Source organism: Agelaius tricolor, unplaced genomic scaffold (genome assembly GCF_023055355.1).
Source record: "Agelaius tricolor isolate 1412-34295 unplaced genomic scaffold, bAgeTri1.0.p SCAF_4, whole genome shotgun sequence".
Taxonomy (NCBI): Eukaryota; Metazoa; Chordata; class Aves; order Passeriformes; family Icteridae; genus Agelaius; species Agelaius tricolor.
The window spans coordinates 33,108,266-33,123,308 of NW_027269264.1; the positions used below are offsets into that span (position 1 = coordinate 33,108,266).

Consider the following 15,043-nt stretch of genomic DNA (forward strand, 5'->3'; position numbering starts at 1 on the left):
GTGAACTGTCATCCCTCATCTCTACTTAAAATGCATAGACTCTGCCCATGCTTAGCACATTATGTTTCTTGTCATTCCCTAAGATACAGGGCTTGTTTCAGCTTACTAATGCTTCAGGTCAATCCTACAAGCAAGCTTCAAACACTGCTTTTTTTGATATTTTTCAGCAAAGTCAAATTCTCCTTTAAAAAATTTGATGGGAACTTCTTATCATTTGTAGTACTGTCTTTGATTTTGCAATTGCCTACACTTTGGATGCTGTCACTGATAAATTTTAATGCATGGCTCTGATTTGCAGTTGTAAGAGAGTCAGTTTAGATTAGATATTAAGGTAAAAGTCTTTACTCAGTGGGTGGTGAGTCACTGGCACAAGTTGCCCAGAGACATTTTGTATTCCCCATCTGTCCCTGGCAGTATTCAAGGCCAAACTGGGTACGGCTATGAGCAGCCTTATCTAGTGAAAGTTGTCTGTGCCCTGATGAGGGTAGGTTGGAACTGTATGATCTTTAAGGTCTCTCCCAACCCAAACCATTCTGTGATTCTATCTGAGAAGTATGACATTCTGATTTCCCACAATGAGAAATAGAACAGTAGTCAGAATGGATTTACTGAGTGTGAGTCAGGCTTGACCAAGCTGACAAACTGCTGTGGTGACATGACTTCCTCTGTGGATGAGGGCAGAGCAGTAGATAGATATTGTCTGCTCAGCCTTCAGGATGCCCTTCCACCCCACCTACTGCAGAATCCATATAGAGAAGCTGGTGAACAACAGGCTGGATGAACAGACACTGAGGTGAACTGACCCCCAGGGGGTATATTGATTTTACAGTTTAATAACTTCATTAATGATCAGAATGATGGGATGGAGCGTATGAATCCTTGGCAGGTTTGCTGATGATACCAAATGGGGATGGCCCTCGGGATAAACCAGAGGATTATTTTCCCCTCCTCAGGGGGCTCAGCAGGCTTCAGAAATGCGCTGAGAGGAACCTCATGAAGTTCAACAAGAAGTACACTTGGGGAAACCAAGTGGAAATTATCATGGCAGAAAAGGACCTGAGGGTTCTGTGGGTGACCATGTTGAACATGAGCCAAAACAATTCGCTGCTCATGTGCAAAGGCAGCAGATGTTCTCCTGGATGGTCTCCTGAGCTGCATTAGGCTAGGTATTGCTAGTGAGTGAAGGGAGAGGATCCTTCCACTCAACACTGGAAACACCACACCTGGGGTGCTGTGTTCAGTTCTGGGTTCATTGCTAATGAGACTGGATAGAGTTCAGCAAAGGGCAACGAAGATGATGGTGGGACTGGAGTATCTGTCCCATGAAGAAAACCTAAGAGTGTTGGGACTCCTGAGCCTGGAAAAGGGAAAATTCAGGGAAATCTCACCAATATGTATAAATACCTGAGAGGGCACAGAGAGGACAGAGTTAAGCTGTTTTTGCTGGTTCCCAGTGTCAGAATCAGAGACAATGGATACATGCTGAATCACAGGAAATTCCCTCTGAACAGCCAGCACCGCTATTTTTCTTGTGACAGTGGCTGAGCACTGGGCACAGGTTGCCTAGAGGGGTAGTGGAGTCTCCATTCTTAGAAGTGTTCAGAAGTTGTACGGAGCTTAGGCAGCCTGCTAGAGGTGGCCCTACATGAGCAGCCTCCAGGAGGTCTCTATCAACTTCTGCCATTTGGTGCATCAGTGAGATGATGTTCTGGCTGTTAATAAAATATATTCAAGATATACTCACCTCAAAGGGAGGACAGAGATTTTCTAGGCCTGCCTTGAAATGTTTGAACATCTGAGACAACTGTCTGCACAACAAAAAAACACTGAAAATTACCCTGAAAACTACTCTGAAAAAACCCCGAAAATAGTCCAGCTGTTCATACCTGTTTCCACATCTGCCTAGTGTGGTTTAAAATCCTGACATACTGAACCTGCAAAAAGCATGTTAGGCACACAAATTTCTTGAGAAAGGTGGGAGGAAAAAACATTTGGTTTGCTGAAATGAGTACTGTGTATTCTTATAAAAATGAGGCATTGGCACATGGAAACCCAGACAAATAAAAACAGTTTTGGGCAGACAAAAAAAGGCAAGAGTGCACATCAGGACATAGGAGATTCCTCCAACAGATTGAGAAGGTGGTTGAGATGCATCAGCACAGTAGAATGAGCTCAGCTACAGAAGCAGCATTTTGCCCTCCTGCAGCAGGAAAATAATGCTTTGAAGAGGTAAGAACTATTCTGCTGGCTGCCTGCCCCACAGTGACAGGTATTGATTGTTCTCTGGTGCTGCCTGGTTGGGCAGCTGAATTGGCACAGCACACAACTCCTAAGGAAGAAGTCATTTTGCTGTAAGCATGCATCTTGCATAAGGCAGAACAGAACAAAAACAAACCTTACAAAAAGTTATAAAAGAGCAGGAAGGAGTAACATAGGCCAGAGGGAGTTCAAACCTTTTCTTCAAGTATTTTAATTTAAAATTAAAATAACAGGAATTCCTTTAGGCAACAGTCTTCCAAATTCTGTGATTAAGAGGTCAATTGTTCTCTTGATATTTTGTCAGCACTGAGACTTATCTTAATTACCATCATCCCCTAATTCTGCCCAAAAGGTGGATATCTTAATTGTTTTCAATGGTTTATTCTTTTACAGGTATCTTCTAATGGCATACAGTCCACTCCACTGAATCTTGCAACTTACTGGAAATGTGATGCTAGCACTACTGATGTGAGAGTGGATTATAAATACAATCCAGAGTCTATGAATGTGCCTAGTATGCTGTCTAATGTCCAGGTTGTGGTACCAGTAGATGGAGGAGTAATAAACATGCAGTCACTTCCACCTGCAAAATGGTAATATTAATTCTTTTCAGTATTTTTTCAGATACATTTCAGTGCATTCTTTAGTGTCATAGCCTGAAAAATTTCACAGGAAGAAATAGCAAAATGTGTAGTATCAAATGTCTAGGTATTTTGTGGTCTAAAACAGAGATCACGTGCCTCCAGTTCACATAAACTGAGTGAGTACCCATCCCAACTGTGTAATAATACACGCCTTTATGAATTTTCCAATGTTTGCTTTCTTTTGTCTGATAGAATAGACAATTTTAATACAGTAATTTGAAGTGGTTAAAAAATATTTTCTCTCTGTGTGTAACGATGTATTCTTATAAGGGGATTATATAGTAAAAGTAGCAGAAAGGTAGCTTTTTTAAAACTTTCCTGATAGTTCTAACATAAAAATTAACTTCTAATGGAAATAGAAGTTTAAAACAAATCTGAGTAACTGAGGAGCTCTCCATAAGCCGGGTAGCACTATCTCGCAATTTAAGTGTCATGCAGATTATTAGACAAGCAGCTACCTGCCACCACCTTCTGAGCCTGCATTTACAGTAGCACTTCAAAGTCAGACATAAGTAGTAGGAAATTATGTTACAAGTTTGTGGAAACAAGTGGATGGTAGTGAGACTAGACAGAGTAGTACAGCCCTGGAGCAAATGTGAGCAGAATTTAATCACTGTGCCTGTGCAGCATGTACATACTTGTCCAACTGTAACATAAATCCTGGACTGTTTATTCCCAAAATGGTCTTTTTAATGTGAAGAGGGCAAAGAACACCAAGTTAAAGCACATTAGGCTTTGTTAACCTTATTTCTTATAGATCAGTTTACCTTACAGAGCAAGGTTTAAAAGAAAAATAAACATGATGCATTTATTTGGGTGGATTCTGATGTTTCTGGAGGCAATACAGTTACAGGTGTTTATTGGACAATGTAGTAATAGAGAAAATTAGTAATAGTAATAGAATAAATTAGAAAAATAGTAATAGAAAAAATTCCTTACAGGATTGAATCCTTCTTGACCTGGTATTTTAAGGAAACAGTACTTCTAACCAAATTGTAAGCTTGTTTTGAACAAGAACATGTTTAGTATCCTATCTGAACCACACTAATACACTGTGGTGAAGCTAGTCACCCTGCCTAAGCTTTTTCCACTGTAATGAAGCTGGAGTGAAAGCAGGAACACCCATCCAGAACACGCAGTGTTAGCTGGGAAGGCTTAGGGATAGTTGCATTAGTGAATTCATGTAGGCAGCTTTCAAGACCCAGAATTTCGAGCCTGGCAAGCTGACCAAAGGAAAAAAATTCAGTTATGTCCCAGGCAGGTATAGTATTTGTTCCATCTAGTGGACTGGGTGGTGGGGTTTTGGTCTTTTTTTAGGAAAAAAGGTCTCTATAGCTTGACTTCCTGTGAGTAAATGCTACCATATATGCTACTTATGTGAGCATTTCAGTCCTGCTACATCAGTGGCAAGAGGAATTTCAAACCTATCAGCACTTCATGCTGCTCACAGCTTTAAGTTGTTGACTTTCCTTTAATGCAACTGCTAGAAACTCCTCCAGGAGTTAAAATGCCCTGTGAGCTCTTAGTACCCTTTCTGCCCTTTACAGTGTCTGAAGTTAGCTTGAACAGAATGTTACGGATGCCAGTTAGTTTTACTAGAATGGAAATGGAATAAAATTCATGCTCTCAGGACTCTCACTTTGGAGAGAACAGTCAACATTGCTCCCCATTCTATCTTCATCATGAAGCATCAAGGCATAGCTTCCAGACTGCTTCCAGAGTAACTTACCCTTTCAGACTGCAGAGGGGTTTGAATTTTGGAGCCATAGGTGTGGACACAGGACAGTGCTATATGTGTAAAAAATTACTGTGTAAAATGTGTAATGGAGTGTGTTCTTCTGAGCTCACTGCTCTGGAGTGATGCAGACACACCCTTCTCTTTTCCTCTTTTCCTCCTGTAGTTTTCCACAGACTTACCTTAAAATATGCAAATATTTTTATGGGCTTCCATTTAGAGATGTTTGTAATATACCAGTGTAAATCAAGGGAAATAAAGTTCTAAACCCAGTAGTTTGTAACTAACCTACCATTCTCTTACAGGAATGCAGACCAGATGAAAGCATGTTGGAAAATATCTAGCATTTCAGAGAAGTCTGAGAATGGAGGCAAGTTGAACTCTTTTGTTTTGCTTTCTTGTACAGACAATTTTTATCAGTAAACAGGTGATTATTTTAGCCTCTATGCTCTCTTCATTCCTTTTTACACATTTTCTTATGCTGTAACCTGTTTACTAGTTCACCTTCTTTTCAATTAATTGCCTCCTGAGAGGTTCTGTTATGAGTGAGATATCAAAATATAAATTTAATTATTAGCTATATAAGGGACAATAATGAAGTACCCTGAAAACAGTTAATAGTTCTAAAATACAGTTTAGATAGGATAGGAAATTTTTGTGTTCATGCAATTTGGAAGTGAGCAGCTACTCAAATGAAAATAAGTTTAATATCTGTGTCTTTCCACACATAGATAATTTAAATACATTAGAAGGAGGTAAGTGGAAGAACTGGGAGTAAAAAAAAATCCAAAAGTCCTGAGTTTAGATATATTATTCTTGACCAACATTTTGAGTCTCGGTTTTGACCATAATGACTCCAGGAAAAGACTTAATCTATGAACATCTGCTCAGAGTGGTAATTTATACAGTATTGCATAAGGTACCAATAATTGTCCTCTGCCCAGTGCCATTCTCTGAGCTGTAGTTGATGTCACAACCCCTGCAGTCTCTGCAGGTGCAGTATTTTTGTGAAGTAGTACAGCAGCTAAAACATCTTGTCCTCAGCCTCTGTGGAGAAATGAACTGCTAAGGTAAAGGAAAGGCCTTTAGTCCTGTTAAGAATTTAGTGAAGAGGATTGTGAAATCACAGATTTGCCTGTAAATGTGACTGGTTTCATACAGAAACCACAAGCATGGAAAGAGAAGACAACTTCTATTGCTGCAAAGGCTCCAAAGTTGTGGTTATCATTGAAAGAAAATCAGAGAGAATTTTACTGAACACAGGTGATTCCTCTAGTCTAGTGTACTTTGTCTTTCACTAACCTCACAGTTCTTTGCCATTTGTCTTCACTACATCGGATTAGCCCTCTTCCTTTTCTTTTCCCCTTCTCTTTTCTGAACTTTGTGACTTCTTTTAAAAGGAAACACAAATGCAGCCAGATGAAGAGGAATTTTACACCTGCAGAACAGCACAGAATTGACTACTAGTGATCCAGTTTGCATCTTGTATGTTGACAGCAGAGTTGCACATATCCCACCACTTCTGCTGTATTCCTTCTCTTCCCACCATCTTTTCCTCCCCTTTTCTTTGAGTTTAAACATGTATAGTACTCCCAGTTCAGGAGGAAGCAATATTGTGCTGATCTTGCACTTATAGAAGCAAAGGGAGAAGTTGGACAAACACTGTCAATGTCAGGACAAGTGTATTCAAGTCTTTTCTCCTGGTGGACAGCATGATAAAATTTAAGGAGGCTTTTTATGGTCCCACACATTATGTGATCTGTCAGCTGGAGAGAGATAAAACACAGAACACGCTGTCAAAGCACTTGAATATATGAGTTTCCATAGCTGGAGTAGAAAGAATCTCCAGTTTTCTGAATAAGGCAGACCTACTGAAGAAATGAAATTGATCTTAAGCTAAATTTATGAAGAACAAGCTGCTGTGTGAAACAATATCTTTTAGTTCCTGCTTTTAGCTCAGTACCATTTCTGTTACTAACTTTCCTTGTAATTTAGCAGTTCTTATTGATAGGAATAGCAAGCTGCTTTAAAGTAAAATTATTCCATTAATTTTAATTTAAATCTCATTTTCCCAGCACACTTTGCAAGAGCAAGAAAAGACCTGGTTTAAAACTAAAAAGTAGTAGCAATGAGGGGATTTTAAAAGTGCCTTTCATTGCCCACAGAAATGTATTTAAATCTATTATTGCTTTATAGTACTATCAAAGTGATACCACTTCACCACTGTCTCTGAAAAAATCAACTGAAATTTGTGAGAGGTATTTAATCAGATCTTGTCTTTATTGGAAACATAGTAATTTCTTTCCTCTGGGTGCATTACTGTAGAACTGCATTTCTTCCAATGTTTTTGTTTATGCACTTTCATCCAGATTGATCAAGACAACTCTTAAATGTTCTGCTAGTGAAAGGCAGATAGTATCTCCTATCTATCAATCAGATACTATCTACCACAAGATAGATGGTAGTAAGTACTTAGAGACCAGCAAGTATAAATTATTATAGGGACCAGTCAGATTAGTAAGTGATTACCAGGCTGATACCCACATTTTGGATAATCTTGCAGACTATTGGATAAAACAGATTTGTACTCTTACCTCTTTTGAAAGTGTATATAGGACTGCCACTGGGAATAGATGTCAGAGGTCACCATATTAGTTTCACTTCTTACTACTAAAAATTTGGAGAGATCCTTTTGTTTTTGCAAAACAATCAGCCTCTCAGTTTTGTTGTTTTTATAGGTTCTGGATCCCTCAGGGCAAAATTTGAGCTTTCAGGAGGACCCAGTAAACCAGCAACACTTGCAGTGCAATTCATCAGTGAAGGAAGCACCCTTTCAGGAGCAGATGTGGAACTCGTAGGCACTGGCTATCGGCTTTCCCTTCTTAAGAAGAGATTTGCCACTGGTAAGACACTGACATGCTTATATGTTCAAATCAATGTTATATATTCTCTAGTGTTAAATTCTAAAATATGAAACTGTTTAATGAGTGATGTATAAATAGTTACTCTTTATTGAAACACTTCTGACAAGTCAGTTTGTTTTTCCACAGTTATTCAGACTGCTCCAAGGAAAATATTGACAAAATCTGGTTCATCTGTTGACTGCAAAAAATTTACCTTTGTTTTTCAGGACGGTATATGGCAGACTGTTGATGTACCTGTGAAAGTCATTGGATCAGGAGTGCAAGAAACACTTGTGACGATAGGAACTCTGCCCTCTCCATTTTCAAACACTATTTTAACATGCATTAATTTTTAAAAATATTGACTTACTTTGAGGCTAAACTACAGAAAGTAAATGCACTTTTAAGAGTCATTTTGAAAACCTTTTATTACTTTACAATAGCACTGAAGTTAACTTCAACACTGTCTGTAAATGATCAACTGCAATAGTTGGGAAAATTTGTTGAAAAATTAGTAACTTTATATAGATGAAGTCAAAATAGTAATCCACAGTTGTAATGGAAGTATGAAATTTTATGTTGTACTGTAAACAATAAACCTAAAATATAGGGGATCTAGTAAGAAATATTTGAGCTTTTCAGAAGTAATACTCATTTTTCAGATTCTTTAATTGCCAGCTTTTAATTGACAGTTTATAAAGATAGAGGCTATGTCTTGTGTAGTTCTTCTTTCCATTCATACCACAAGAACAGCTGAGTTAGAGATGTATAAAAATAACTTGATGCCCATGTCTCATATATTATTAAAATGTAAGTTGTTTCATATAGGGTTTTTTTTAACTAAGTGCAATGTGTTACAAATTGCAAAACACAGCAGAGATTTACTTCTGCAGTTAGTAAAATTTTTTGGGCCTTGTTATTGTTTGAGTTAATGCAGTAGATTTAATTTATTTTTATATTAATTGCATAACTTTTGTGCCTTTTAAAAATGCCTGTGCCTATCCAATTTGATATTCATGTGCCTCACTTCCTTTTTCAAAGTTTGGCTCTTCATCAAGAAAGCATGGCGTTTGTATTATGCACAGAACTTTATAAAAATTCTTTTTACTGCAATTTATTTAGAAGGCAGGTTTGCAAAAACTGTAGTTTGTTTTAAAAGAAATTTAAAACACTGAATTATTTCCTCAATGAATAATTGCAATTAAATGTGGTTTTAATAAAGGGAGCTGCATCATGCAGTACTCGGAAACTTTTTAATTAACTAATTTTAATGTCACCAAAGAGGAGAATCTGAAAAATCAGTGAGGATAGGAAAAACAAACTTCTAAAAGCAAACAGCATTACTCTTTGCTTTGCCTATAAGTCTTCAGACTTCGAGTGGTTTTGGGGATGTGTGATGTGAATGTACACATAGTACTTCAGGAGACATTGTAAAGAATATTTTATGGCTGCAGGATGACAAATCCTGTTGTGTGTTCATTTTTTTTTTATAGCTACCAATTTTAATATTTGTATTGTAATCTAATCTGCTTGCTACAGCCTAAGCACAGGGAATTGACACATCAGTAACAATTTTTTAAGCAAGTCACTAATTTAGAAAATTTTCTATGTATTTGTATTACCAAGCTTTTTTTGTAATGTTGAAATGGTAAGCATTGGGGCAAAATAATTCAATAACCTGCATTTGGCAATTTCAAATGAACATTTAGCATACCAGTATGTATTTCAAATTCTCTATTGAAACAGTAAAACATGTTTGAGTTAATTCATGCAAAACCAGTAATGAATTGGTCTGCTGAAGCTTTACAAGAAATTATGCCTTTGTAGAAGCTGCATAAATTGTTGTGTACTCTAGACACTTTTGCCGGTGAGAGTTTCATTGTTAGTGCTAAGAACATAGTGTACTGTAGATTTGATTGGAAGAGTATATTTGGTTCCTATATTTTGCTAATCTTATTGATGATAAATTTACAACTCATAAAATGGTGGTCTTTTTATTGGAATTTTAATTGTAACCTGTTTTACAATCAAACTGATTAACACAACATTTTATTAATGAAAACCCAAATCTATTATTGCTATTTTTAATCAAGTATTACATTAATTTCTAAGATAAATGAAGTAGTTAATGTTTCAGCACTTTTAAGCTAGCCTTCATTCTGGTGTTTTTCATACATTTGCTTTGGGTGCAGGTTACAATTTTGAAGCCATACAAGTTTATATAGACATTTTGTAAAGAAACTCAAAAACAATGTAAAAAGTATGTGTAGCTATCTGATTTAAAATAAAAAAACTTATGTAGCAAGCTGGTTCTTGCTTGTGTATACAGCAATATCCCTTGTAGCTGCCTCCTAAGAAAATTAATTTGTGAACACAACTCTAAAGGATCTGAATTTTTATGAATTGTTACTACATTAGACTGTAAATTAGAACATACAAGTTTATCTTTCAAAAATTGTAAATACTCTGAATTTTCATAAAATGTAAATTTTAAAAATTTGCACCCATAATAAACATGTAATATATAATTTAAATACTGATTTATATTGCCTGTACTTTTGCAGTAAAGTTCTTCTAAGCAATAAGCTAATAGAGAAAAACCATGCCTGGATTGAACATTTGAAAATACTCATTTTTAAGTGATAAAGGGTAGAGATCATTATGAACTCTTTTGTATATTTAAAATCATCATAAAGAAGGTGGATGGAAAGATGACTTCTCTAGAACATTTCATCTTTACTAAACTGTAATGTCTGAGATGTCTGTAGTGCCCTATGCCTTTACTAAATTGATTCGCTTCACTAATAAATTAGATTAGGCAAAACTGGATATGTTTATGAGAAAAATCTTGACTCGTGGACATGAGCTGCTGTCTGTAAATAGTGCTGTCAAATGCTGTACATTGTCTTCATTTATGAGCCTATAAACGTTGTGTGTGCAGGAGAAGAACTAGTGACAAGATTAAAGTAATTCCTTCTGATTTCTAATGTTCACCAGTCAAAAAGAGTAGACAATTTAGTACTTCTCCAGCAGTCTGTATGGTTTAGTCCTTCTAAGCTTTGAGCACAGAACAGAAGCTGAAACTGAACAAATGTTTTTGAATCTGTTTGGTTCCTACTAATCCCAAGGCCTGCAGAGGCTTAGTAAGTAATGACTTATTTAATTCACTTTCTCAGCTGGTTGGATATCACTGCCATAGAGGTACCATTCTTGTCATGCAGGAAAGCAATAGTCCAAGGGCTTGATTCTTATCTTCTGGTAGGCAGGAATGAACAACACAAGTACTTAGTGGTCAGACTGGTCCATCTAACACAGTAGTCTGGTCTTCACCGGCCAAAGAACAGGCTAAGCCTTGGAGAGCTAATGTGCCATTTGCTTTCTGATCCCCCAGCACCTCATTTATTGGTTAGAAATGTAAAAAGGTGCTGCTCAGTTCTTCTACTATTCATTGAACTTAAAAGTGTAACAGATCTGACCGAGGCTGCTCTGGCACTTCTGTTAACACTTGACTTGTACCCACATACTGCTCACAACTGCTGCAAACTGGATCTCTACTGTCCAAGCAGGTTTGTGATTATCTAAGTACACAATCAGGTAGTTTTTCAGGGAAACCTATCTCTAGCTCTGCCAAATAACATTTATGTAGGGTATTTGAAGGAGCTAAGGTATTTGATTATGAACTGGAACAGCATGAGAGTTACAACTGCGGCAAGTTTTGCTATCTAACATAAAAACAAGATCTTGCATCATGGCAAAAAGTATTACATTTCAAGTCTTGTATGTTTGCAAAGCTTAAGATACACAGATGTTAAGATGCCTATCTTAAGTTTTGCAATTCATACATAATTGGTTTCCATTTCAGTTGTTATGAAAGGGAAATTATACTTAAGAGCATGCAAGAGAAAAAATCAGGAATTCCTCCAAGCATAGCATAAGCTAAAAACAGTTCAAAGTACTAAAGCATCAGATAACACATCTACAGTTGAGTTGCCATTGATTGGACTGATTAAAAAGTCTCTCAAGTGAAAACATAATTTTTATCTTTGATTCTACATATTATTACACCAGTAAGTATTCTGCTCAGCTCACTTTGACCTCCATGTTTACTGACATGTTGATTTTTGGATTCTCCATTAGTTCATTCAATAACCAATATAAGGCATACAGTCTTAAAAGAAGAGGCCTCTTCTGGAGTACTTACTGAACATTTAGAACTCTAATTCTGCATTTTCTGTAACTGCTTTTTTTCACTTCCTTTGGAATACTTTTTGTTTTTCAATCTGCGATGGCTACTTTAATTACTGTAACCTAAACTATCTTTGTCATTGTTCCAGCTGAATTTCTTTCTAACGATCTTGTTCTGTAACTTAGTTACTATTACTCAGGAGGTTTTTTAAAAAAGTTAATAATCATAAGCTGTAAATCATGCCAATTTCACTACTCTGATTATTCAACTTTTCCTTTTATCATGTCCTAATCTGTTTTCTTCAAGTTCTCAGCTCTTAAGTCATGTTTTCTACTCCAGAAAGTTAGCAGGGGTAATGTGTTCAGCAATGACTCAAATAATATTATATAATAAATGACTCCATCCTGTTAAGGAAGCAGCCCATTTTTATAATAATTGTTGATTCTCCCCTCCAGATGTCCCTTCTTCCTTTGCTATTTGATAAGCTCTTTATAATATCCACAGGCTTCCCTTCTGTTTCCCACTCTTGTCATTGGTAGGTTATATGAACAGTCAGAAATGTTAAGGCTGCCCCAATGTTAGTACCAAAGAATTGCATCCAGGTAAGATGCGCTAATGCAGGGGTGGAAGAAAACCAAAGCCCAACTCAAAAGCTCAAAAACTGTTGTTCACCTTCCATCTCTGTTGAACTCTCTTTCTCTGGCGCCTTACAGGACCATGCACTTAGACAGAGAATCAAAGACAGAGAACAGACAGAATGATAAGCCCCTAAGCACCTGACTTCATTCTTCAATGCAAGTTTCTCCTTCTCAGGTGAGAATCCCTTGGCCTGTTTGCATGAGTCCCTTCTCACTTCTGAGCACTTCCTAGGTTGACAGCACACTGCAAGCACTCGGGTACATGAATGCAGGAGGACTGTTGCAGTCTATGATCTGCCATCTCTGCAGCTGACATCCCTCTGAAGTCTCACCAGTCTGTTCCCATGGGTGGGCCAAGTGCAGCCACGCCTTTTGCCCTGCTGAAATCACAGTTCCATGCTCTGAGTCATCTGATTGAAAACAGTAGATTGGATCCCTGCTTCTAGTGAGATTACAGAATAAATTTAGTTTTATTTGGGGACTAAAATGCAGAAGATTTCTCAATGTAAAAACTGCATCTTGTACATCTAGCACAAGAAACTCGGCCCTCAGACAACCACTATTAGTCTGGCATAATTTCTTTAGGTAGAATAGAGTAGCATAGAGCAAGCACTACACTCCCAGGAGAGAGAATAGGGAAATTACAGGGAAAAATTAATGTGGGCACAAGTGTTCCCTGCAGATTAAGGGAAGAATATGTATTTGCCACAACTTTCCAATAGAGGAGTTGAAAATTAAATGAAATTCATGATGATGGGTCATTAGAGTTACTTTATTGGCATTTTTGCAAGATACTTGAGAAGACTATCAAACTTCTCAAAATAGAAGTATTGTCTTTAATATGATGGGAAAACGTGGAGGATGTGTTCTCTGTCCACCTAGCTATGAGCTAGAACTTGTCACTCCTGCACTCACCTAAGTACCAGCCTTTGCTTACAGGAAACAATAAGTTTCCCAGTGAGAAAAATATGGAACCTGTACCCCCATTTTCCTCAGCTATGACCTTTCCAGACTGTTTAAGGTGACTGCTTTTGCCAGCTGCTTCCCAAGGGATGCCACAAAAACATTCACTAGAATTCAAGAGGTTTTTGGCAAATACCATTTTGTAGTCATTCCTCCTAGTGATTCTCCAGCTCAAAAGAGTCCTACAGTAACATGGTTTTGATAAAGAAGTGTGAAACCGTTGAATAATCTGTTTCTCAGGAAGGAGTTCATCCCTCATGTAGGCAGCAACAGTGCAGTCTATGGCTTTTCATGCTACTTATGATTAGGAAAAACCAGCTCTTGTCACAAATTGTAAAAGAAGCTTTCAAAAAAGTGTTATGCTGTTCTTGAAGTGGTAACTGTTACCTCAGCATCAATTTATAAGCAAACAATGTTCTGAGTTTTACCACATTGGAGTCCTTCTGGGCCCAGGAATGTGCAGCTATACCTTCTGCTATACCTTCTGCTATACCTTCAGCTATACCTTCTGTCTAGGTCATCGGTAAAGGTGTTTGTACCAACACCCAGGAGGAGCAGTAGTATCCAGAAGACTTGTACACTATTTCAATTACTGACAACAGTCTACTGTTGCCATTATTTTAGTGTGGAGCAAAAATGCTTTGTTTGTGTGACAAGTGGCACCAGTGTCCTACTATGTCCTCTTACATGCTGTAAAGTATTCACAGCATACGGTGCCATACACTACAGAGTCTGAACAGAATACAGATTTTTGCATCACCCCTGTAAAAGCTAAGTGGTAACTTGCTATCTCCTGCTACTCCATTCAGTTATGTTTTCAGTTGTTTTTTCTGGAATTGTAAAATATTGTAAAACAATAAGAATATTGTTAAGACGTTGGCTGGTGTTTGTAAGGAACAATATCTTACTCATCTGTTCAGACAAAGACTGGTTATACAATTGTTTTAAAAATCTTGTTAAGTCTATTTTGGACACTTGCCTTTAGTTAAAGGATCTCTTCAACATTTAAAAGTGTTCCACACTTGCTCTGTATCTCCTTGAAAGTTTAGGAAGCCCTTCTTTGCCTCTCTCCTAGCAAGGCAGGTGTTTTAATGGTTATTGCTGCCACTATCTATATGTAAAGACATGTGAATTGTATGTTTACAACAGATACACAATCAGATCTAACCAGATGTTTGCAAGTAATGATTCAAATGAGTATTAGATCATATCACGTGTATCTTTCATTGTTCTCTATATGTGTAACTGAGTCTACAGAGAGTAGTGTTGGCATATACTCCACTGTCATCTCTATAACCAACTATGATAGCAGTAGCAATCTTACCAAGGTGAGGAACATGTTAAAAATATGTGGGATTATTTCTATGGTGAAGAAACTGATGTAAGCCTCAAGAAATAAAGCACACTGCATCGGACCTCCTTTCTATAGTTAGTATTTGTTTTTAAATCAGAAAAACACACAGCTGCTGGTAAGGATCATATTGGAGCAACTTACAGTCTGCTTACACGTTGATTTACACAGCTACTGTTAGCTTTCAAGTGGTCTTCTGTCATCCATGTCAAATCTTGGAGAACTCCTTTGGAACACTTGCCTGGGTTAAGGAATTCAGTGCTCTTGTACAGCAAGCTGTTTTCTTCTAGGAAGGTCCTAGACTCTGCAGAAACTGCCAAACTTGCTGGCTGTCAGCAGGTTATGGGCAATTCATTTGTAGTGC

General features: G+C 37.4%; 1 protein-coding gene across 4 annotated transcripts in view; it reads left to right on the plus strand.

The window, feature by feature from the left end:
• The window catches only part of FCHO2 (FCH and mu domain containing endocytic adaptor 2), an 81,149-nt gene extending 70,784 nt beyond the window's left edge, over window positions 1-10,365 (plus strand). For 2 of the 4 annotated variants that reach the window (XM_071425184.1, XM_071425185.1), the window contains 4 exons: window positions 2,653-2,852; window positions 4,944-5,008; window positions 7,377-7,541; window positions 7,769-10,365. In XM_071425184.1, coding sequence (XP_071281285.1) covers window positions 2,653-2,852; window positions 4,944-5,008; window positions 7,377-7,541; window positions 7,769-7,791 — 453 coding nt within the window. In that variant the 3' untranslated portion in view covers window positions 7,792-10,365. The remainder of the gene's footprint in view (window positions 1-2,652; window positions 2,853-4,943; window positions 5,009-7,376; window positions 7,542-7,768) is intronic. The other 2 variants (XM_071425186.1, XM_071425187.1) reach the window with 1 other exon arrangement.
• Window positions 10,366-15,043: the final 4,678 nt, after the last annotated feature.